The 23,671-nt window shown below is 47.3% G+C and overlaps 1 protein-coding gene across 3 annotated transcripts in view; it reads left to right on the forward strand.

Annotated features, from left to right (window-relative positions):
* Positions 1–18,183, forward strand: part of Mfsd11 (major facilitator superfamily domain containing 11) — a 30,721-nt gene extending 12,538 nt beyond the window's left edge. For all 3 annotated transcript variants that reach the window (XM_013147080.3, XM_013147079.3, XM_003464924.5), the window contains 5 exons: positions 5,362–5,427; positions 9,504–9,629; positions 15,381–15,555; positions 16,878–17,013; positions 17,691–18,183. In XM_013147080.3, the coding sequence (XP_013002534.2) occupies positions 5,362–5,427; positions 9,504–9,629; positions 15,381–15,555; positions 16,878–17,013; positions 17,691–17,855 (668 nt within the window). In that variant the 3' untranslated portion in view covers positions 17,856–18,183. The remainder of the gene's footprint in view (positions 1–5,361; positions 5,428–9,503; positions 9,630–15,380; positions 15,556–16,877; positions 17,014–17,690) is intronic.
* The last annotated feature ends 5,488 nt before the right edge of the window (positions 18,184–23,671 follow it).

Consider the following 23,671-nt stretch of genomic DNA (forward strand, 5'->3'; position numbering starts at 1 on the left):
TGTCTCAAAAAGACAGTAAATAAATAGAAAGAAATCAATAACCAGTGCTGGTGGGGCCCTGGGGAAAAAGGAACCTTTCTCCACTGTTGGTGGGAGAATAGATTGGTGCAACCACTGTGGAAATCAGTGTGGAGATTCCTCACAAAACTAAAACTAAGAGGTTCCGTTTGATCTTCCCAAAAGAATTAGAAGCATCAGACCTCAGACCTGTGTGCACCCATGTTTATAGCAGCACAGTCTGTAATAGCTAAATTTTGGAAACAGCCCAAATGCCCATCAGCTGATGAATGAGTAAAGCATATGTGGGGTTTTTATGCAGTAGAGTACTATTCTGCCATAAAGAGGGATGCATTTGAGACATTCTCCTTAAATGAGTACACCTTCTTGTTCTCTTAAGTGAAATAAGTGGGGCACGTGTAAATGCCACATTGTTTCTCAGGTATGAGGAACCAAAAGTATAAATAAGGACCAAAATGTATAATAGGTATTGTGAAATAGGAAGAAAAAAGAAGAAAAAAAAATGGAAACAAAGCTTTTGTAGGGCTGGGCATGGTGGCGCACGTCTATAATTTCAGCACTTGGGAGGCTGAGGCAGCAGGAGTCTTCTAAGCTAGAGGCCATTCTGAGCTACAAAGTGAGTTCAAGGCCAGCCTGAACCATGTGGTGAAACCCTGACTCAAAAAAGACAAACAAACAAAAAAACAATTTGTAAGTAAAGACAGGAGTTGAAGGGAAGGCAGGGGAATGGGGAAAAAGCAAGCGGTACGTACAGGTGCAGAGTCCCTGTGATTGATGCATGCGGTTATCGTGACATCTAAAATGTACTGATAAAGGCTTGAAAATAAGCACAACAAAAAAAGAAACACCTTGCAAGCAAATCAAACAGTGAAAGAAAAAAAAGATTGCTGACTAACTTTGTAGGAAATGTAAAACCTCAACATTTCCTACAAAGTTAAAACAACAGGGAAAGTATTTTCAGTGTATAATGAATAACTTTGAAACTGATAAAAACATAAATGCTCTGGGAGAAAAAAATTATAACAAAGTACAAGAAATGCAAATTGGAAACTTGTATTGAATTTAAAAGGTAAATAGTGCTATTATAGGAGGTGAGTCTTGACATGTAATTATACAGACTTACAGAACTTTCTTAAAAGGTGATTTGTCAGTAGATAGCAAAAGCCTTACAAATGTTTGTAAATTCTGGCCCAGTGGAATCATCCATTTTACTAATAGGATCATCCTTAGGAAATAATGACAGACTCTGCAAGATTTAACTAAGATGTTTATATTGGTGAGAAACTTGAGGTGATATAATTAGCCAACAGAGAAGCGTCGGTACATCTGTATGAAAGATGAGCTGTGGAAATGTTCTGTATAGGACGGGCGTAGTGGCAAATTCCTGTAATCTCCATATTTACAAGGCTGAGACAGGAGGATTGCAGTGAATTTGAGGCCAGCATGGGCTACAGAGCATGACTATCTCAAAAAAAAAAAAGTCCTCTACAAATGTTTGAATATCTAGTACGTAAAAACAAAACTTTAAATAGTTCGGTGGATTTTGGTTTTATAAAAAGAAACAGAAAAAGTCTGGAAGGCCGGGCATGGAGACAGACACTCATAATCCCAGCACACAGGAGACTGTGGCAGGAGGATTTCTGTGAGTTCAAGGCCTGACTGAGCTACATACTGGTAGTGAGTTTGAGGCTGGGCTGATCTACTAGGGAGGCTCTGTTTTGAAAAAATAACAAAACAAAAATTAGGAAGTTGATTCATTAAGGTGTTGATATTCTTCACTGAGATAGTTCACAGGCCATACTATTCCCCATTTTAAACCACTTATACAATTTGATACAAATTCAAGACAGTTTGCAGTAGTCATGAGTGAGTAACCAGAGCCAGGTTTGGTGACGCATACCTGTAATCCCAGCACTCAGGAAGCTGAGGCAGGAGGATCCTTACAAATTGGAGACCAGCCCAGGTTACAAAGTGAGCTCAGGTCCAGCCTGAACTGCAAAATGAGACCCTGTCTCAAACAGGAGAGTAAGTAACCATCACAGCAGTCTGCTTTGGACATTTGATCGCTTCAGAATCTGTCCCCCTTCAGCACCCCTTCCGGTCCCAATCTACCTTCTGTCTATAGATTCACCTGCTCTGGGTGCTTCGTTTCCATGGAATCCTACATTATGTGGTCTTTTGTGACTGGTTTTTTTTCTCCTCCATAGCATAATGGTTTAACTTGTTAAAAAATGCGAGTTGTTTCTGTGTTTTCAGGTGCTACTCTGAATCAGTATGCTGAGTGTCAGTGTTTGTGTGGACCTTGCTGTGTCTTTGGGTAGTGGCTGCTGCGGGTTGTCCAGCTGCGGGGCGGGTGCCCTCTTACGGCACACCCCCGGGAGGAATGGACAGCTTGGAGTGCCAGTCTTCCATCCCGAGTGGGCGCGGCAGAGGGCTGGCACTGCAGTGTCCTTGTGTCCTAGTGGGAGGGGGTGGCTCAGATTTGCATTTCCCCGATGGCTTGATGGTGTTGAGTGTGTTTGGTTTGCCCGTAGGCTATGTGCATCTATCTTCTTTGGAGAAATGCCTGCTTGGATTGATTTGGCTTTTTTTTTGTGGTGGTGGTGGTGATGGTGGTTGCGGTACCAGGATGGACCCAGGGTCTTCACACTGAGCTACATCCCTAGCCCTTTTTATTTTTTACTCTGGTTTTTTTTTTAATCATTTTTAAATTGGGCTGTCTTTTATTATTGTGAGAGTCCAAATCATATATGTTTACACACACACTTGCAAATATTTTTTTTCCACTATATGGGCCACCTTTTGTTTTCTTGATGGTATCTTTTACAATGCAAGTTTTAAATTTCCAACCCAGCTTTACTGGGACGTAGTTCACAAATGAACATCATGTGTATTTGTGGTGTACAGCATGATGTTTTCATCCAGGTGTGTACCGTGAGGTGATTATCACCACCAAGCTAATTAACATGCCTGTCCCCTCAGTGTGTCTTGTGTGTGTGTGTGAGACAGTGAGAGAGAGAGAGAGAGAGAGAGAGAGAGAGAGAGAGAGAGAGATGAGGGGATGGGGCCCCACTCCTTTGCATGGCTGGCTGTGCCGCAGAGCATCAGTAACCGGGATCCCCAGGCCGTTCCTTGGGGCCCTGGTCTCATTCACCCTGCCTGACGGAACCCAGCACTCTGATCCATCCTCTCCTGCTGCCCGCTGGCAGTCGTCACCCTCTTGCTTCTGCATTCTGCTCTTCCCGATTCCACGTGTAAGTGGGTTGGGCGATATTCGTCTTTCCCGTGTCTGGCTTATTTTGCATAGTGTGGTGCCCAGCAGGCTCCTCTTCTTGTAAGGCTGGCTAATGTTCCTCTGTGTGTCTTGTTCCTCTGTCCCTGTTCCTCTGTCAGAAGACTCTTGGTTGTTTCTGGATGCCAACTGTTGCCTGTGACGCCAAAGCACACTGTATCATAGGTGTTTCTTGAAGAAGTGAGACCCCTGGATTGTGTGATAGCTCGTTTTTAATGTTGGGGAACGGGCCTGTTTCCGCAGTGATTTTAATTTCCATTCTCACCACAGTGTACCAGGGTACCCTTTTGCCCACGTCCTTTGCAAACACCTGTTATCTCTTCCCTTTTGATAAAAGCCATGCTAACATATGCAAAGTGGTATCATGGTCTTGATAAAAGTTTTTAATTCTGATGGCATCTAGTTCTCTTTTTTCTTTTGCTGCATGTGCTTTTGGGAGCCCGTGAAGTTCTTGCTTAACTCCAGGTCATGAAAAGTCAGTCCTCTTATTTTCTCATAAGAGTTTCATAGTTCTGGCTGTTACATTTAGGTCTGGAAGCATTTTGGGTTATTTTCCATGTCTGGCCCGTGAGGTAGGATCCAGTTCTGGGCCTGTGGATACCCAGGTACCCCAGAACTGTTTGCTGAAGAGTTCACTCTTTTCCCATTGAGCTGTGCTGTCCCCCTTGTTTGAAAATCAGCTGCCCATGAATGTAAGAAATTATTTCTAGGAACCTGCGTCAGTCCCTGTGCTGGAACCATGCTGATGGTTGGAAAGCGTGAGTGCATTGCTTTTGTTCTTTTCAAGACCATTTGGCTGTTTCAGATCCCTTGAACTTGCATGTGCATTTTAGGATCGATTAATCGATTTCTGCAAGCAGATTTTGTGTCTGTGGGTGTTAATAGACTATTTTTAGAGGTGTTTCAGGTTTAGAGCAAAATTCAGCAGAAAATAACCTTCCCTTATTCCTCCTCTTCCTCCACACACCCAGCTTGGCGTACCTCATTGCCTGCTGCTGGGGTGGTACCCATCACAATGGGTAAACCTTCGTCGGGGCATTATCACCCAGGAGCCGTGGTTTACACTAGCGTGCATTGTCAGGATCTGTACGTTCCATGACTTTGAACAAATGTGTGGTGACTTGCATTAGCTGTGAGAGTAGCATGCTAAGTAATGTGTTAGAATTTCTTCATGAGCAGAATTTTCTGATTACTCTAAAGAGAATATGTTTTGCTAATGTTTTTATAAATGAAAAATGTTTCTAAAACTTTGTATTGTTTATGTGTTTCTCTTCTGAAAATACTTGGAAAATTCCTTACCACACTATTGTCACTGTATATTTCAGTGAAGTTAGAGGGAAAAAAAGCCTCCTTTGCATATGGAGAGAATTCAGGACAGAGCTTGTGACCCACGTAGACTGGCAAGGCCAGTGGTGGTGGAAGAGCCAAATCCACAGCCACATACCTAGTTTAGCAGCGCGGGTCCACGGCCCTCAGCTTGTAAAGGGTGAGCAGGTTCAAATGCGAGGATTTTGTAAGTGCATTCTCCATCGTACATTTCCACACAATCCTACACACACGGCAGGCACTGGGGACAGGCTCTGAGGTTTCAGCTCGGGCTCCCGTCGAGGCCTGGGAAGGGACGCCCAGCTTCCCATAGTCACATAGCTCCCTGGCCCGGTGACTCTGATCCCAGCTACAGGACTGCTCCATGGTGACTCCTGGGAGAATGGCGCTTTCCCGGTGCTGACCCACTTGGCGGTGTGGCTTTAGTCCTGGCTGTGGAAGTCCTTGGTTGTTTTGTTCCATTCTATTTTTTCCCTGCTTTTCACACTGCAAAGTTTTTTGAGGAAAATGCAGCTCAGGAATATCTTTCAGCTCTTGGAATAAAGATTTCATTTTTAGGCAGATGCAGTTTGTACCTTAAGCATTTTACTGTGAAAACTAAACTTTTGCAAAGTATTTGATTACGGGCATTATTGACAAGGGGTGTTTTGATTGAAGCAGTGTATTGAACTTCGATTAAACTTGAGTTAAACAGTCCTTTTGATGTTGTTTGTTTGTTTTTACAGAAAAGTCTCTTAAGCTGTGTGTCACCAAGGAGATGCTCCTCCTTAGTATTACCACTGCTTATACAGGTAAGGGCATTGTCATGCTGGTTCCCTGTTGTTGTGTAATGACAATAAGGACTCAGAACAATGGCCGTGTCATTATTTCTGGCACTTTGGTGCTTTGACAGCACTCAATGGCATCACTTGGGGTCTCCTCAGAGTGCTTTCCAGGGGCAGCTGGGGCTAGAGCTTCCAAGACAGTTTCATTCCTGCAGCTGCTCCTTTGCCAGGGCTGGCAGGGGTGGTCTGTCTGTCCATCCCTCTCTCTCTCGGAGTCTCACAGTCCTCACAGGACCCCACCTCTGCAGAGTTTCATGACCAGATAGGAGAGTGAGACTTCTTAGTTAGTGGCTAAAGGCACCAAAAGGACAACAGGAAAATAACCAGGCCAGGGCCAGGGATTTAGCTTAGCGGCGTAAGTGCCTGCCTTGTAAGCGCGAGGTTGTGAGTTCAATCCCTGGTACCAAAAAAAATTTTTTTAAGAAAACCGCCAGACCTTCTTGAAGGTCCAGCCTGGGTCTAGCCCAAGTTCACCCCTACTGCAGTCTGTTGGTGACAGCAGATCCCAAGCCAATCCAAGTTCTGTGTTGGAGGATTCTGCACAAGGGCAGTAATGAGGGCTCCTGTGATTTTAAGGCGACAAGCCCCTGTAACTTCATATGGACTAAGATCACTCTAATTGAATAGAAGCTTGGGATAACATGATAGGAGAACAAGCAGAACACTGAGGTTTTAAGCTTGATGAAGGCCAGGCATGGTGGTGCACACCTGTAATCCCAGCACTCAGGAGGCCAACACAGGAGGATCACTGCAAGTTTGAAGCCAGCCTAACTACTACACAGTGAGACTGTCTCAAAAAAAAAAATTATGAACGTGTGTTCAGGCATAGTGGTGCATGTCTGATATCCTATCCCTCAGGAAGGGGAGGCAGGAGGATCACTGTGAGTTTGAGGTCAGCCTGGCCTATACAGTGAGTTCAAGGCCACCCTGGACTACATAGCGAGACTCTGTCACAAAAAAGACCAAAAAAAACAAAACAAAAAAAGCAATGAAGAAATTCGTTCTTTTAAAAAGTGACATGTCGATTACTGTTCCTACTTTTATGTGCCTCATCTTTTTAGAAGAAAAACAGTGAGCACTGATACATTCCTGCCGGTTTGAACTGCTGGTGGTATGGGCACGACTGTCTTATGGGGCAGCTTGTGCCACTGGTATACGAGCAGATCTAATCACTTTCATCACTCTTTTTACTAATAAAGCTAATGAAAAGTCAGCAAAAAGACCCAATCTAGTTAGCTGCATGGGTTTGAATAATTACTGCCCAAATGTAAAAATTATTTATTTTTTTATTTTTTATTGTTCGCCTTTTGGTCTTTTTGAGACAGAGTCTCATCATGAGTTCAGGCTGGCCTTCAGTTCACTTTGTAGTCCATGCTGGTCTCAGACTTGGCACAACCCTCCTGCCTCAGCCTCCCGAGTGCTGATCCACAAGCATGTAGCACCATGCCTGGTCCAAATGTAAAAATTAATACTATTCAAGACCAACTACACTAATCAATAAATTTATCTCATTAAATTAAAATATTTATATTGGTGAATTTCTTGCAAACATTATACATGTTTGACTTTTTTTTTTGTACCGGGAATTGAATTCAGCACCTCACATTTGCCATGTAGGTGCTATGCCACTTGGCTGTATCACTGGCCTGTGTGTGACCTTTCTTTAGCAGTCCCAGCAGAACCCATTTTTTCAGTTATCCCTAGGGAGGTTTGTAAATCTGGCCCCTGGGATTTAATCATCTTCAGATGTACCTCCAGCCACAGTTCTGTCCTGTTCTCCCGTGCTGACTCCTTCAAGGGCCTGGCCCTGTCTGACTGCCTAGGCTGTTTCCGCCTGACTCGGCTATCTGTAACACCTGTGCTGCCAAGGATTCCAGCTGATGGGTCAAATTCCAATCAGAGCCACCTGGCAGCCAGACAAGAATTATGGCCTCTTTATGAATGTGTTGAACATCTATAAAATTCGCAGTTAAAGTTTTGTAGCATTAAGGGATTTTTAAAAAAGTGTTCTACTGATTTACCCTAATTGTAGGATTTTTTTGTTTGTTTGCTTGTTTGGTGCCAAGGATCAATAACCTCACTGTTGCCTGGCAGGTGCTTAAGCCACTGAGCTAAATTCCCAGCCCCTGTTTGTTTTTTAAACAAGGTCTTGCTATGCAGTTCACGTTGGTCTTGAGCTCACTATGTAGCCCAGACTGATTTTGAATTTGCTTTAATCCTCCTGCCTGAGCTTACTGAGTGCTAGGATTATAGGCATGTGCTACCACACCCAGCAGAATTTTCTTTTCCTAGAAAAAAAAATTTTTCAGTCCAGGGGTTTAGTGACTGGCACAAGCACCTGCCTGGCAAGTGTGAGGTCATGAGTTCGATCCCAGGTACCAAAAACAGAAAAATACCCGTTTTTCATTGAAACATGATGTTTCTTGACAGTGGCTAGTATGTCCTGGTTCTCCAGTGTGGTAAGGATGCAGTTACCCTAGGAATAGGGATGTTCCCATTCCCAGTGTTCACTGTTAGAAGTTTGTCCTCTATCTATCCTCAGCCTGCACAAGAGTGACGGGCTTTAACATGAGGATGTCTGTTTATTGGAGATCTGTTTTAATTGAAATAGGTGGCAGCTGCTCTCTTGGGCTGTCTTAGCTCAAGCTGCTGGAACAAGCTGACGCAGACACAGATGAGGAGGTTTAAATGTTACGTGCTTACTTGTCACGCTCCTGGAGGCCGGGGAGCCTGAGCCTGGAGAGGCAGCCCGGGCCGGTTCCGGTGAGGGCCTCTTCCTGGTGTACAGACAGCTGTTTTCCCCTGCGTGCTCACAAGGCAGACAGGAAGCGAGCCAGAGGCAGCTCTCTGGTGTCTGTCTTCAGGTTAGGGCGCTCGTCCCACTGTGGGGGTGCCCCTCCTAGTCTGATCGCCTCACGAAGCCCCTATTTCCAGGTGCCACTGAGACAGTTAATTCTGTATGAACTGCTCGAGGTCTCCCATGTGGAGGAGGAGTGAGGCCACAGACCAAAAGGAGGAAGTGAGAAGAGTTTTTATTGGAAATCCGTAGGAAAAAGCAGGATCCCAAGAAGGGACCCAAGGAGTGGAAACTTCTCAAGGGCCTTGATCTGGGTCTTTTGATGGAGAAGAGGAGCACGGGATGGCTCCACTGTTGAGGGCCCCCAGGATCACAGGTGACTCTGCGAATTCAACAGCTTAGAGAAAAAAATGCTTATCTTGTATTTTAAATTCCTCAAAACTCCGGACTGTAGTAGGGAGGGGCAGCATTCCATTTGGCCTGAGGACTTTATGCTGGCCCGAGATCTTCACTGTGGCTCCTGTTTTCATTCTTATCAACAGGACCATGTTGTCAGGACCGTGCCTTAGCTGGCTGCCTGTCTGTAAGCTAACTAAATGAACTCATTTTTCCATATGATGGTCTGATTTTTATTTATTTATTTTTTGTGTGTGGATATTGGGCATTGAACTCAGGACCTCATGTTTGCCAGGCAGGCAGAACCACTAAGCTCTATCCCCAACCCAATGAACTGTTTTTTACACCATCACATTTGCAGTATTAGGGATTTTTAATTTTATTTTATTTTATTTTATTTTATTTTTTATTTTTTGCCTTTCTGAGACAGGGTCTCAACTTTGAGATCAGGCTGGCCTAGAACTCAGACTCAGAACTGTCTCTGTGTCCAGGGCTGCCCTGAACTCACTGGGTAGCCTGGGCTGCCTGGAACTCATGGCTTTCTTCCTGCCTCGCCTTCCCCAGTGCTGGGATTCCAGACATAGGCCACAGCTCTGGGCCGAGGACTGGAGCTCTAACAAAGGAATTTTGGAGGGACACCAGCATGCAGTCCTTAGTGTGTGGCTAGTTCCCTTTCATCAGTTATTAGGCACAGAATCATGCTTTGTTTGGGAATATCTCAGCCTCAATGAATTTTGTTTTATGTGTACCCTTTATGTATATATATACCTGAACTACCATTAGACGTGAAAAACCAGGAAAAGGGGCATGTGAAGGTAAGGTTAAATTAAATCTGGCTTTTTCTTTGAAGGTCTGGAATTGACTTTCTTCTCTGGTGTATATGGAACTTGTATTGGTGCCATAAATAAATTTGGAACAGAAGAAAAAAGCCTCATTGGACTTTCTGGTATTTTCATCGGCATTGGAGAAATATTAGGTTAGTTTTTTTTTTAAAGAAGCTTTTGAATATTACTTTGTTATAATTAAAATGCTAGGGGCTGGGGATTTAGCTCAGTAGCATAAGTGCCTGCCTTGCAAGTATGCGGTCGTGAGTTCGATCCCTGGTACCGATAAAAATGAAAAAAGACAAAAAAAAAAAAAGAGAGAGAGAAAATTATAATTAAAATGCTAATGTTATATGTATTTCCCTGTCCTTGAATTTTTGTTTCTCTTATTTTTTAACTAAACAGGATTGTTTTGTTTTTCTGTTATCATTATTCTTTTTTTTTTCCTTTGTCTTTTTGAGACAGGTCTCACTGTGCAGTTCAGGCTGGTCTTGAGCTCACTTTGTAGCCCAGGCTGTTCTCAAACTCACAACTATCCTGCCTCAGCCACCTGAGTGCTGGGATTACAGGAGTATGTCACCATGCCTGGCTATTACCACTATTCTAAAATAAGTAAATTATAAAACATTTACCAGACGCCTTACAGATGGAAAACAGAAGTCAGCAAATACCACCTCCCAGTTCTTCCTTTTCAAGCAGGATGAGTCTTACCCTGCCACAGACTGTGTGTACAAGGACCCAGCATTGTCCTGACACCAGCTCTCCAAACCGCTGTTGAATAACAAAACCACAGCAGTTCCATTTGAAGATCTCAACCTATTTGATTCGTTTCCTAACCCAGAATAAGTGCTCTCATGGACTCAGCACAAGAGACTGGTTTTGATAGAGAAGCCCTGAAAAGGCAGAAACAAAAAGCAAAAAGCGATTGGGTCGTTCCCGAGTTGCTTTCCTCGTGAGGCAAGACAGAGACGAAGGATAGGAAAAGTTCCTCCAGCTAACTGCAGGTTACTTTGTGAGGGTTAAAGGGTACAAGGATTAAAACTGGAGGGACCGCTTTGCCTGCTGTTAGAAACTTGTGGCCCCCTCCCCCTTGTGGCCTGATCAATTCCTGAAGAACTTGGATGACTCAGGAAGATGCTATACTCACCGAGGCAGTTTATCATGAAGGCTGCCGTGAACAGCCCGGAGGGTGGGTAGGTACAGGGCTAAGGCTGAAGGCCCCCGGGCGAGGTGGCTGTGTGTGGAGTTAGTTACAGCACCCTCCTGGGGTGGAGGTGTGTTCAGTGCCAGAGGCTCTGACAACCCTGGGGCCTGGAGGTTTCCTGTGAGTGCTCTGAGATGAACGCACCGCTGCTGTTGGTGATGAGCTGCAGTCCTTGCCCCTCTCCCTCCGCAGGGCGGGCAGGGGAAGCTCCTGAAAAGCCGTCCCTCACTGAGACACAGCCGTCCACTTCTTCTTCCCACTGAGCTGTATCTCCAGCCCCCCTCCCTTTTTGTTTGAAACAGGTTCTCACTGTGTAGTTCAGACCGGCTCAAACTCACAGCAGTCCTCCTGCCTCAAGCTCCCAAGTGCTGAGGTTATAGGTGTGCACCACCTGCCTGGCCCCAGCCCTCTTATCATAGGGTCTCACTGAGGTGTCTGGGCGGACGTGGAATTTGTCATCCTCCTGCAACAGCCTCATGAAGTTCTGAGGTTCCAGGCATGTACCTCTAAACTCTGCAGCTAGCTCTGTCCAGGGCCAGCCCTTCCCTCTCCTTATCATAAACCCAGGAGCACTCTGGGAGTGTCACGGCACAGCTCTGATCCCAGCAGTTAGGGGCTGAGGCAAGAGGATCACAAATTGAGCAATGTAGTAGGAAAAACTCTTATCTCAAATAATTAAAATACAGTTAAAACAATTAACATTTTAGAAAACATTAGGGAATATAGTTCGGGGTGAAGGCCCTGGGTTCAATCCCCAGGACCATAAAACAACAGCAAAAATGCACTCTTGTACTAAGGAAATTCTGCAAGTTAGGATCTCTATGCCAAGAAATGGGGCCAAAACCAAATACATATTTCCTTTTATAATACCACAAGGTAAACCTTGCTCAACCAAGGGTTACCCAGCACATGCAGTTTATAGAAGCTGTGGTAGTCATGAGGGATTCAGCAGCTTAGCAGGCATGTGCTGTGCGTCTGTTATGTCAGCCACACAAAAGTTCCTTCCCATTTTTGAGCCTGTATAACAATTAAAAGCCATAGGACACTGTAGGGAAGACTCATTACTGGGCTTCAGGGTGCTAGAGTGTCCTGCAGGTGGTTTGTAGGTTCTTCTTGTCCTGAGCAAAGACTTGGTAAGGAGAAGCACAAACAGTAGCAAAGTTTTACTAAAGGCAGTGAGAGAAACAGGTTCTGCAGAGCTATTTTGGGCCAAGTAAGAGCAGGGAAAGAAGTGCACCCCACCCGTGAGAGGGGCTGCCACATAGAGAGAACACAGTGGGAAAACAACCCCGCCCTCGGGCTGAGGTTAGGTCCAAGCCATGTGTGGAAACCTGTTGGTTCTCTCAAGAAGCCTGGTGAGGGAGGAAGCTGTTCTGCCCTTGTGTCCTGGGGTTTTATAATAATCGGGGTACGCCTGCTTCTCCAGCCAGTTTTACCAGTCCCTAATCTCTCTCTCTTTTTCCTTGGTACCAGGAATTGAACTCAGACCTTGTATTTGCCAGGCACTGAGATATATCCCCAGTGCGCCCTAATCTCTGTGTCTGCAGACTGGTGTGGTGTGTGTGTGTGTGTGTGTGTGCCATGCGGTTACATGGATCAAGGCCACAGAGGGCAGTAGTGAGCGGAGGCCAGCGTGACATCCTCCGGGAGAGTGTGCAGGGCCTCTACAGTTGCCATGATGGGGCCTGGGAGATCCAGACACCAAGCACGGTACCGTGTCCAGTGGGAAATGCAGGACGGCTAGATGCCCTGGAGAAACTGGGCCACCATTTCTGTCATCACCATAGGGCAGAATTTCACAGGGGCGGGCACATCACCCTGTCCTGTCGGGTCAGGCCCCTTGACAGCACCACACCATCTTCTGTCCAGTGGGAACTTCCTTTCAGGGTCAGGTGATGTGGGGGTTGCTTACATCTGTCCTGCTGTTGTGGAAGATTTCTACAGCTTGTCTTTTATGGTACTGATACTCAGTGTTTTTAGTTTTTATAATTTTGGTTTTGTTTTTATTTTTTTGGTACCAGAGGTTGAACTCATGACCTCGCACTTGCCAGGCACACACTTATGCCGCTGAGCTATATTGCCAGTCCCTGTATTTTTATCTTTAATAGGTTAGGTTAGGTTGTTTTATTTGTGCTGGAAATCAAACGTGTGGCCTCGTGCTTGCCAGGCAGGCACCGCACCACTGAGCTACATCCTGGGCCTTCTCTGTGATTTTAGTTTCCCTTCACACCCTAAGAACACTGGAAGCACCTCCGCTGGTGATTGTCCCCTGGCCCGATCTTGGCAGGCGCAGAGGAAATGACTTTCCAGCGGTGGTGCCCCACCCCATCAGCCCTTGGTGACCCCTCCCTTCTCCCCGTGTGTACCTATAATTCCTGTTTCTTCCCAATGGTTTGTCATCATCACTGCGTTAGTTACTTCGGTGCTCGAGTTGTCCCAGCTTTGGTTTGTAGGGGTCCTCTCAAAGCAGGCTTCTGTACCCTGTGATGTGCCTCTGCTGCTGTCTTTCTCTTTTCTTTTCTTTTAGACAGGATCTTGCTACGCAGTTCAGGGTGGTCTTGAATGATTTTATAGCCCAGGCTGGCCTCAAACTTGCAACAGTGCTGGGATTACAGGCGTGTGACATCGCTCCTGGCTCCGGCCACTTTTTGAGTGTTTGTTTACATCTGATGTGTGGATTTTTCCTGGCTTATCGAGTGCTCACCCTGGCCTGAGGTTTGTCTCTCCACGGGGCCCTGACTCCTTCAGTGGGGATGTAGCACTGGGCTGTCACAGCCATTTAGATGTCATTGCTTTTTGGCTCTTTCAGTGGACAGAGCTGGGGAAATGCATGCACACACACACACACACACACACACACACACACACACACACACGCACACACTTTTTTGAGACAGGATCTCACTATGCAGCCCAGGCTGGCCTCAGACTCAGGGTGATCCTCCTGCCCCAGCCTCTTGAGTGCTAGAATTATATACATGTACCACCACACTTGCCACACACCTTAAGACAGTTACTGATATTTTTTGTTTTCTTTTACAATGGTGCTGGAACCACGGATACTAGTGTATCTTTTTTTTTTTTTTTTTTTTTTTTTTTTTTTGGTCTTTTTGTGACAGAGTTTCTCTATGCAGTTCAGGCTGGCCTTGAGCTCACTTTGTAGCCCAGGCTAGTCTTGAACTTGCATCAATCCTCCTGCCTCAGCCTCCCGAGTGCTGGGATTACAGGCATAAGCCACCACGCCCGGCTATACCAGTGTATCTTTCGAGCTACATCCCCAGCCCTTTGAATATTTTAAGTTACAAGCAGCCCTCAGTCTATAGTTTGCAGGTCCTTCAACCTCTGATCCTCCTGTCTCAGCCTTCCAGAGTGCTGAGCTTATAGGGGTGTGCTACCACATCTTGAGTTCTTCCCTTATTTTGCTGAAATTTTGAGTCCTAGCTCAGTTTCTCTATAAACTGGACATGGTGGGGTATACCTGTAATCCCTTGGGGGAGGCCAAGGCAGGAGGATTGTCGAGAGTTTGAGTCTAGCCTGGGCGACTTAGTGAAAGACCCTGTCTCAAAAATTTTTTTTCAGATGGAACTGTTTTTCTGAACTCCATGTTGGGAATATTTCCCCCAGTTTGCCACTTGTCTTTAGCTTTTCCTATGGTGCTTTTTTCCAGAGTTGTTTCTTTTGGTACCAAGAATCGAGCTCGTGACCTCACGCTGGCCAGGCAGGAACTGTGCCAATGCGCTGTATCTTTGGCCCCAGCGTTTTATTTTTTATGGAGTCAACTTTACCAGTGTTTCATTTTTATTGCTCCTAGATTTTGAATTGCAGTTAGAATGCTGCTCTTTACACTGCTGCTCTTTGCCTCGTTTTTCCTTATGTTTGTGTACTTACGAATGTCGATCTCTGATTGATTTGGAATTTGTTCACGCATGTCTTTTTTTTCCAAACTATTGCTTGGTCAGTTTGATGTATAGGTTTGCTGGTGAGGATTTTCAGAGTCACGGCCTCCTTGCCCACTTTGGGGTAGAAAGGCGTCATCTTGTGCCTCTGAGGCGTCGTGAGCTCATGTGCATGCAGAACCTGCAAACCTTTCCCCCGCCCTTTCACGACTGCACAGAGCCTGCCCTTCACGGTGGCCCCTGGCCTTAACCGTCTTCCCTGCTCTGCCCTCCCCTTCCCGGGAAGCGTGGCTCTTCCAGCTGTGATTGTAGCAAAAACAGGACAGTAGCAGACAAGTGGTATCTTTTCTGTTTTGTTATAATTGAAAGAGGATGGACCAGACGAGGAGGCATATGCCTTTGTGTGCCTGTAATTCCAGCGCTTGGGAGGCTGAGGCAGGAGGATCACTGCAAGTTGGAGGCCAGCCCGGGCTACTTACTGAGTTCAAGGCCAGCCTGGACAGTGTAGCAGGACCCTGTCTTGGAAAAAAACCAAAGAGGATCATTTTGAGGGTACAGAAATTTAAAGACAAGAAAAGTAAAGAGATTACTGAATAAGATCTAAGTAATTTGGATGTCTTACTTTGTGTTATACTAGTTGATGTGTAGCGCTCATTGTCTACAAGTGTGAGGTGTTGGCCCTCAGAAGATACTGTGTAATGGATGATATTTATCCCGCAACTGCTGGATTATATAATTCAACATTGGTGATGCTGTGTAATGCGTTAGTAATTTACTAATGTTTCTGCTATGTTCATCTGTAGGTGGAAGCCTTTTTGGCCTGCTGAGCAAGAATAACCACTTTGGTAGAAACCCCGTTGTGCTGCTGGGCATTCTGGTACACTTCGTGGCTTTCTATTTAATATTCCTCAACATGCCCGGGGATGCCCCCATCGCGCCTGTGGAGGGAACTGACAGCAGCGCCTACATCAGGCCCAGGTACCGTGGCTGCCATTGTTCCAGCAGCTGGAGGACAGTGGCCAGATGGCCGGTGTGTGGAGTGAAGCCCCAGTCCTTTCAGAGAGCCTGCTACCTTTACAAGCTCGTGTTAGTAACACAGGCCCTGTAAAGAATCCCTGGTTCTTTTTGCAAGAGTTGCCTGTAACTTTCTCCCTACTGCATCTTCGTCTTTCCCCTCCCTCATCCTCGTCCTCCTCCATCTTCCTTTTTCCCCTCTGTCTTCCTCTTCCTCCATCTTTTTCTGGTTTCTGTTTGAGACAGGGTCTAACCATGTAGGCCTTGGACTTGTGATCTTCCTGCCTCAGCCTCCTGAGAGCTGGAATTACAGGTGTGCACCATCACACCTGCCAGCATCTGCTTTTTGAACAGTGAAATACCCAAAATGAGGGCCTGAGAGAGAACAGAGAGGAGCAGGGAGTGTGTCAGCTGCCATGGCCGGTCCTCTGAGGCGGCCCCCGAAGGTGTTGGGGATGCGATCGTGGATCCGGGTCCCCGTTCCTGGGGTTGCAGAGTGTTTAGATCTGTGAATTTGAGAGAGGCTAAGCCCAGAAGCAGTGTTGGTTCCCCAGACAGGAGCTAAGCCAGGACTTACTGAATTTCAGTATGAAGTGTGTGCACTGAGCTTAACTTCTTACTGTGGAAATTTTACTTCGGGGCCAGGGGTGTAGCTCAGGGGTAGAGCATTTGCCTAGTACTGAGGCTCTGGGTTCCAGACTAGTCCTGAAGAAAAGAACTTACAGATTCTATTCATTTTTTATTTCACCCGGAGGTTTAGCTCAAGCGGGGTAAGTGCCTGTCCGGCAAGTACAAGGTCATGAGTTTGATTCCCCGTACCAAAAAAAAAAGATTGGTTCAATTCATTTTTTATTTCTTTATTTTTTAGTACTGGGGATTGAACTCAGGGCCTTGGGACTGAGCTACATCCCCAGCCCTTTTTTTTTGGAGATAGGGTCTTGCCTGTCTGCCTGTCTTGGCTCCCAGGCTGGCTTCAAACTTGAGGCATTTCTGCCTCAGCCTGCTGAGTGCTAGGATTATAGGTATGTGCCGTCATACCTGGCCAGCTCTTTATTTTGAATTAGGGTCTTGCTGAATTGCCCAAACTGGGCAAGAATTTGGGATCCTCCTGTCTCAGCCTCCTAAAATGCTGGGATTACAAGCATACACTGTTGTGCCTGACTGTTCATTCTTGTTGGTTATTTAAAACTTTAAGATAATGTGCTTTAGTGGCTGTATTGTTTTTACATTTTAAGTGGCTTTAGCAAATATTAGTACTTCTTACACTAAATTTTTCTTTTCCTCAGCAAAGAAGTTGCCATTCTCTGCAGTTTCCTGTTGGGGCTGGGAGACAGCTGCTTTAATACCCAGCTGCTTAGCATCCTGGGCTTTCTCTACTCTGAAGACAGTGCACCAGCCTTCGCCATCTTTAAGTTTGTCCAGGTAACCTCTTTGTCCTCTTCCTCACGCTTTGCCCTGTTTTCTCTGGTAACTAGTATGATGGCCTTTAAATTAGAGTTGACAGCCAGGCGTGGTGGCACATGCCAGTCATCTTAATACTCTGGGAGGCTGAGGCAGGAAGATCTCAAGTTCAAGCACAATCTGAGCAGTTTAGCAACCTGGGGAGACCCTGTCTCAAAGAAGAGCTGGGCTGCAACTCAGTATGAAGGCCCTGGGCTCCATTCTCAGTAACGAGAGACAGAAAGAGGAGAGGAGAGATTGCAATTTGGAGACCTCCTTTGAAAGGGTCTGTGAAGTCAGACCTAGTGGCAGATGCCTGTAATCCAGCACTTGGGAGGCTGAAGCGGGAGGATCCCTAGCAGTTTGAGGACAGCTTCAAAGTGAGTTCAAAGCCAGCCTGATCTACATGGCGAGATCCTGTCTTAAAAACACAAAATAAATGAAAAGGTCTGTGAGAGAAGCCAGGAACACAGGGAGAGTGGCCTCCCTGCTGGGAAGCAGTTCCCACTCCGTCTCCTCCTCAGCACGGAGACTTCCTCCCTAGAGGCCAGAGCCCCCCGCCACAGGACAAGCGAGTCGCTCCCTGCTGGGCTCCGGGCTCCTCCGGGGTGGGGGCGGCCGTCGCAGGCCCCCGTGCAGCTGCCCTCTTCTGCCCGCAGTCCATCTGCGCGGCCGTGGCCTTCTTCTACAGCAACTACCTGCTGCTTCACTGGCAACTCCTGGTCATGGTGGTGTTCGGGTTCTGGGGAACGCTCTCCTTCTTCGCCGTGGAGTGGGACGCCGCTGCCGTGGTGGCCCGGGGCTCCGACTACCGAAGCATCTAGGGAGCCGTGCTCACCGCAGCCCGCCGGCGGGCACCGACCATGGCTCCAAGCAAGCAGACGGACCAGCCAGCCAGCCAGGCAGCCTCGCAGGTTGCAGGGCCGGGACTGAGGCGCAGAAGGGAGGTCTGCGGTGTCAGCCACAGGTGGCCCCAGGTCCCCTCTCATCATGTTACCAAACGGGAGCTGCCCCGCCGGCTCCGCGCTGGATGCCAGGCGGGCGTCACCCAGGACTCCCAGGTACGATTGTGTTCACTATGTAGTAATCAGAAGCATGTGCTGCCCCCTGTTATCTGGGAATGACACTCAAATAAACTGAGAAGCAGTCAGAGCTTTGGAAAGATTTCTTTTCTCATGTTTATATTCAGTGAGTTTTCTTAGCAGTTCATAGCAGTGAGAGACGGATGGGTTGAGTGATAAAATGAGGTGAAATTGTCTCAGGTCTTAAAAGATGACTGTAGTAGTCTGGGGGAGATGGCACAAGCCTGGAATCCTAGCACTCAGGAGGCTGAGGCAGGAGGACTGCTGAGAGTCCAAGGCCAACCTGAACCCTGTTTCAAAAAGACCAAACAAAACAAACCCCCAAACTATAGCATCTGGAAATAAACCAAAAACACACTTAGAAGAAAGAACACGGGGCTGGGGATTTAGCTCAGCGGCATAAGCACCTGCCTTGCAAGCAGGCAGTCATGAGTTCGATCCCAGGTACCAATAAAAAGGAAAAAGACAAAAAAAAATGAAAAAACAACACACTTCCTGGGAGAGGGTTTCTGATAGAAATTTCCCTGAAAGACGCAATGAAGAGAAAATCCCATCCCATGGTGGGACCTCATTTCTGGGACAGGGTGCCGTCCCGTGTGCCCCGTGCAGCAGTGTTGTTGGGTGTCCTAGGCCTGGGGCTTGAATGTCACTATTTGGGAGTCATTTACATGCAAATCTCCCCCACCCCAATCCATTTTATTTCAAGGAGAAAAAGAAAAAAAACCAAAATTTCAGAGCACATTACATGCAAATCTGGAGGCGGATGTGGTTTTGCGATCTCCCAGCAATCGGGAGGCTGCGACAGGTGATCACTGGAGAGCAGGCTCTGTCTCACAAAAACAAAACAAACAATGCTTGCATCAACTTGTTACCGATAGAGCGTACTTAAAAATTTCTATAATTGAGACATCACTTAGAAGCCACATTTCCCATTTTATTTTACTTATTTTATTTTTGCACGCTGATGTCTTTTGAGACATTTCCAATTTTAAAGCATACAGTTTAATTTTATTCGTGTATTCACAGGTTGTGTTGCCATCACCATCTCTGGAAGACACCCCCCCCCCTTAGTGGTCTCTCCTCGCCCCTACCCCGGTGGGGCTGCTCCCCTTTTTTCTGTCCCCAGCTGTTGGCACACTTTCCCTCAGAGGAGGGCTTGACCAAGGGTGATGTTTAATCCACGAGCGAAGTTCTACCGTAGAAGTGAGTCCAATCCAGAGGACAAAAATTTTAGGGCATCTATAGTCTGCTTGAAAGCCTGGGGAATACAGAGCAGAGTGGCTCACAGGTACTTAATGTCCAGCTGAGGCCAGGGAGTGAGTAGACCCCCTCGTGAGCCAGGATCCTTAGAGAAACCTCTCCCACTCCAGGTCGTGAGTTTCTAGTTTTTTTTTCTTGAAGTTGATATAACTTCAGTTGTCCTGTCCAGCAACTTGTGCGTCAGGCATCCTAGAGTAGCTGAGCTGGGGCCTCACTCGGTCCTTGTGTCAACGGGAGTCAGTTCTTGATGGGCTGTAGAGCCCAGGGTCTCAGTTCTGTGTGGCCATTAGCTGGAGATCATCCTGTGTCCCTTGTCACCTGGAGCTGTCCACGGGACAGCCTGTTCAAGCATGAATCAGCTGTGATAATTCCGGGAGGCTGAGGCAGGAGGATTACAAGATTGAGCCCAGCCTGGGCAATTTAATGACCTTAAAGAGACCTTGTCTCAAAATAATAAACAAATAAATACAAGGATGGGGATGTGGCTCAATCCCAAGTACCACCCCACCCCAAATAGCAAGCGTGGAAAGCCAAAGACAGTGAGAGGAAGGTAGCGTCACCGCCCTTGGAATTTCGCCTCCCTGTGCTCTGCTGGTTGACCAGGATCACTCTTTGTAGCCAGCTTCTGGAGCAGGAACTGTACCACGTGTGAGTGAGGACCCCTGGGGCCGTGGGCCAGGCTGCCCACACTGAACAGGGAGAGGGCAGGCCCCACGCCCCAGTTCCCCCGCTGCTCATCCTGTGTCTCTGCAGCTGTGGCCAGAAAGGGCTCTGTAGCGCACGGGGTGACTCTGGGTGTCTCAGTCCAAGGAAGCTGTCCCATCACCACTGTGGGAGTGAATGGTGAAGGGAGGTGAAGTGGAAGAGAGGCGCTGTGGAGGGGTCAGGAGCCCAGCTGCTTCTGGGCGGCCTCCCACTTCCTGTGTGCTGCTCTAAGTTTTGTTCTCACATCATTTTGTTCTCTGGAGTTTTGATATTACTCAGCTTTTATGTCTAAAAATAGTGTTCATTTTGGGGGCCGAGATACCCTGATGACATTAAGGCCACATGTAAATTCCCACCCTCCCTTACTTAAAAGTGAGACAGCCCGGCATGGTAGCACACGCCTGTAATGGTAGAACTCAGGAGGCTGAGACGGAAGGATCCCCATAACTTCAGGATCCGGCTGGGCTGCAGGGCAAGTCCAAGGTCAGCCTGAAGTACATAGTGAGACCCTGTCTCAAAAAACAAAAACAACAGAAAGACTTGCAGATCTTCAAACCCGGGCTCAGACTGTTCATAGCGAGGGTCCCTTTCCTCTGGGAGCCTTTGCTGGCTGGTTTGGCTTCTCTTACCATAGAGCAAATCCCTTGGGAGTTTTTAAGTGCTATGGATACAACTGAGTTCTAATTCATAGTTACAAAAAATTTTGAGTGCTCACACTGATGAAGGTAGCTAATAAACAGAAAAGCCTGGAAGGTAGTCAGTGCTGGCAAGGGTGTGAGGATGTGGGGAGCCGGGGGCCCAAGGCCACTGTTGGTGGGAATGTAGAATGGGGCAGCTGCTGTGGAAAAGGGTGTGACAGTTTCTCCTGAAGGTTAGACTAAAATGACCACATGAGTCAGCAGTTCCCCCCCCCGCGGTACCTACGCAAGCAGTGACCTGGGGAGATGTTTGTATGCTCATGTTCTGAGTGGCGGCATTCACAGAAGCCAGAAGGCGGAAAGAATTTTAAGTTGTTCATCTGTGGATGAATGGAAACACGAAATTCACTTTATTCATGTGATAGAGTGTTGTTCAGCCTTACAGTGTCTTTGTCAGCCGGGCATGGTGGCTCATGCCTATAATCCCAGCACTTGGGAAGCTGAGGCAGGAGAATCATTGTGAGTTGGAGACCAGCCTGGGCTACAAAGTGAGCTCAAGGCCAGCCTGAACTGCATAGCGAGACCCTGTCTCAAAAAGACAAAAAAAAAAGTCATTGTCTCAAAAAACTAGGAATAGGATTACCAGGTCCAGCAATACCACTTCCAGGTGTGTTCCCAAAAGACTCAAAAGCAGTTACCTAAGAGATATGTATGTAACCCACGTGCACAGCCCATTCCTCAGAGTGGGCAGCAGCCACTGGGATGGGATGGATGGATGGGATGGATCACACGGTGGGATGTGGGTTACCCTCTGAAAGGAGGGGGATCCTGGCACATGCTCCAGCATGGGCAGACCTGCAGGGCATGAGGCAAAATGGTCACAGAAGGTTAAATACCTTGTGACTCCACTTCATGGGGTTTTATATCAGATTTATGGAGACGAGAAGTAGACTGGTGGGCGGGACCCGTGGAGACTTAGGGAGTCAGTGTGTAATGGGGGTGTGGTTTCAGACCTCGTTATTAAGATGAATGTTGGTGAAGCTTGCACAGGAAGGTGAATAGTAGGGTCCTGAAGGGTACCCATCAGGATGGTGAAGATGGCAAGTTTTGTGAGCATTTTTCATGACTGCAAACAAAATACTTCAGGGAGCTCCATGAGTGCCTGTGTCTCGGCACCCAAGAACTCCCTCTAGAGTCGCTAGAAGGATTTTCAGGACTCAGCATATAGTTGTGCTCACCTTTTTGGGGTTGGGACCCTGACGTCCCCTAAAAGCCCATTGTGCTGAAAGCCAGTTGTCAGCTGACAGTTGAGTTGCCTGGATCATGAGGGTCCCTGGTTTCATCCAGGGGTGAGCTCATAACTCTGGGCTCACTGGGAGGTCTCGGGCCAGCCTGTTCCTCTGTGGCTCTTCCTTTCACTCTGCTGCTTGGCTGCCAAGGCCTGCTGCCATGGTGTCCTGGCTGAAAGCTCTGAAACTGTGAGCCAACATAAACCTCCTTCAGATCAGGAATTTTGTCCCATTGATGGGGGGCTGACCACCTATGGCAGTGATGTGGCAGGCTTGGGAGGAGCAGGACCCAGGCAGAATCTGGAGGACCCAGGTGCAGGTCTCCCGTGCTCACTCCATCCGGGCGCTCACACAACACTCTTCCAGGCGGGCAAATGCAGCAGCCTGTGTGCCCTGTGCCTGCTCAGGAGGGCGCATGAGACACAGTACCCAAGGGTTTCTCTGGGGGCTGATCCCAGAGGCAGCCCCTGCCAGGCCCGTCAGAATCCAGGACTCCCGGAGGGAAAGTGGATGTCTCTTTAGCATATGCCCTGTGGTTTGCACTGACCTACTCTTCCTTTGTTGTTGTTTCTGACTCAAGGTCTCACTGTGCAGTTTACACCAGCCTTGAACTTGTGTAGCCCAGGCTGACTCAGTCTCACTGCCATCCTCCTTCCTCTGCTCCCAGAGTGCTGGATCACAGGCTCGGGGCACCGTGTGGGGCCTGAGCTGCCCCTATCAGCTGCTGTGTGGAAGTGCACAGAGCCCAGCCGCCAGCCAGGTGCCAGCCAGGTGCCAGCCAGGCACCAGCCTGTGGCAGGACTGTCTTGGGCCTTTGCGCTGTCCACCTTCGCAGTGCAGAGCAGAGTTGACTCTGTCTTACAGTGAGGTTAGGTTGTGGTTTCTTGGCCACCGATGGGAATCCTAAGGAGGGGAAACCTTGCACTGCGCTAGCCCTGGCTTCACGTTTGCTGGGCGTTTCCTTCAGGGCTGAAGTCCTTAGGGTTGCTGCACTTTGCTCTTGAAAGCTGTAGATTGACTTCAGTAGGTGAGTCGCCCCCATTCTAAGTCTTCCCAAAAGGGCTGGCTGTCAGGGGATCATAGAGCTGTTCTCCAGGATTTTACCGTCTCCATCCGAACTCCTGTTTTGAGGCCCAAATTCGTGGAAGAAATGCCAGACACAAGGAAGCAAGGATCTGAGTGCTTTCAAGAGAGTATACATATCCTTTGTTTTCTCAGAATTATTATGCAACTTGAAAAATAAAAAGCTCTGCAGTAAGGCCTGCCTGCCCAGTTCTGTTATTTTTAGTCATCCAAGAACATGAAAGCCTTGAGCAAATGGGATGGAGTTCCACTTCCTCCATGGAAGAAGTGTCATACTGTGGGCCTTAGTTTCCATCCGCAGGGAAGCAATTGTGGGTGTGGGTTTTGATTAACAGAAAATGTTTAATGAGTTAATGTCTCCTTAAAGTGTGGCATAGTCACTGTGGTTGTTTGGTTTGGGTTCTTTTGGTTTGATTCCTAGCGTGTAAAATGGATAACCCAATTCTTAAATGAAATAGGTCAGCGTGTTCCAGAGGGATTTTTTTTTGTTGAACCATAATGTGTCATCTTTGTTGCTTTGGTGTTTTCTTGTTTGGAGTCCCAGGGATTGAATTCAGGGTCTCGGGCCTGCTGGGCAGGTGCT

Source organism: Cavia porcellus, unplaced genomic scaffold, assembly GCF_034190915.1.
Source record: "Cavia porcellus strain 051 isolate PalLab524CR breed Dunkin Hartley unplaced genomic scaffold, mCavPor4.1 scaffold_32, whole genome shotgun sequence".
NCBI lineage: Eukaryota > Metazoa > Chordata > Mammalia > Rodentia > Caviidae > Cavia > Cavia porcellus.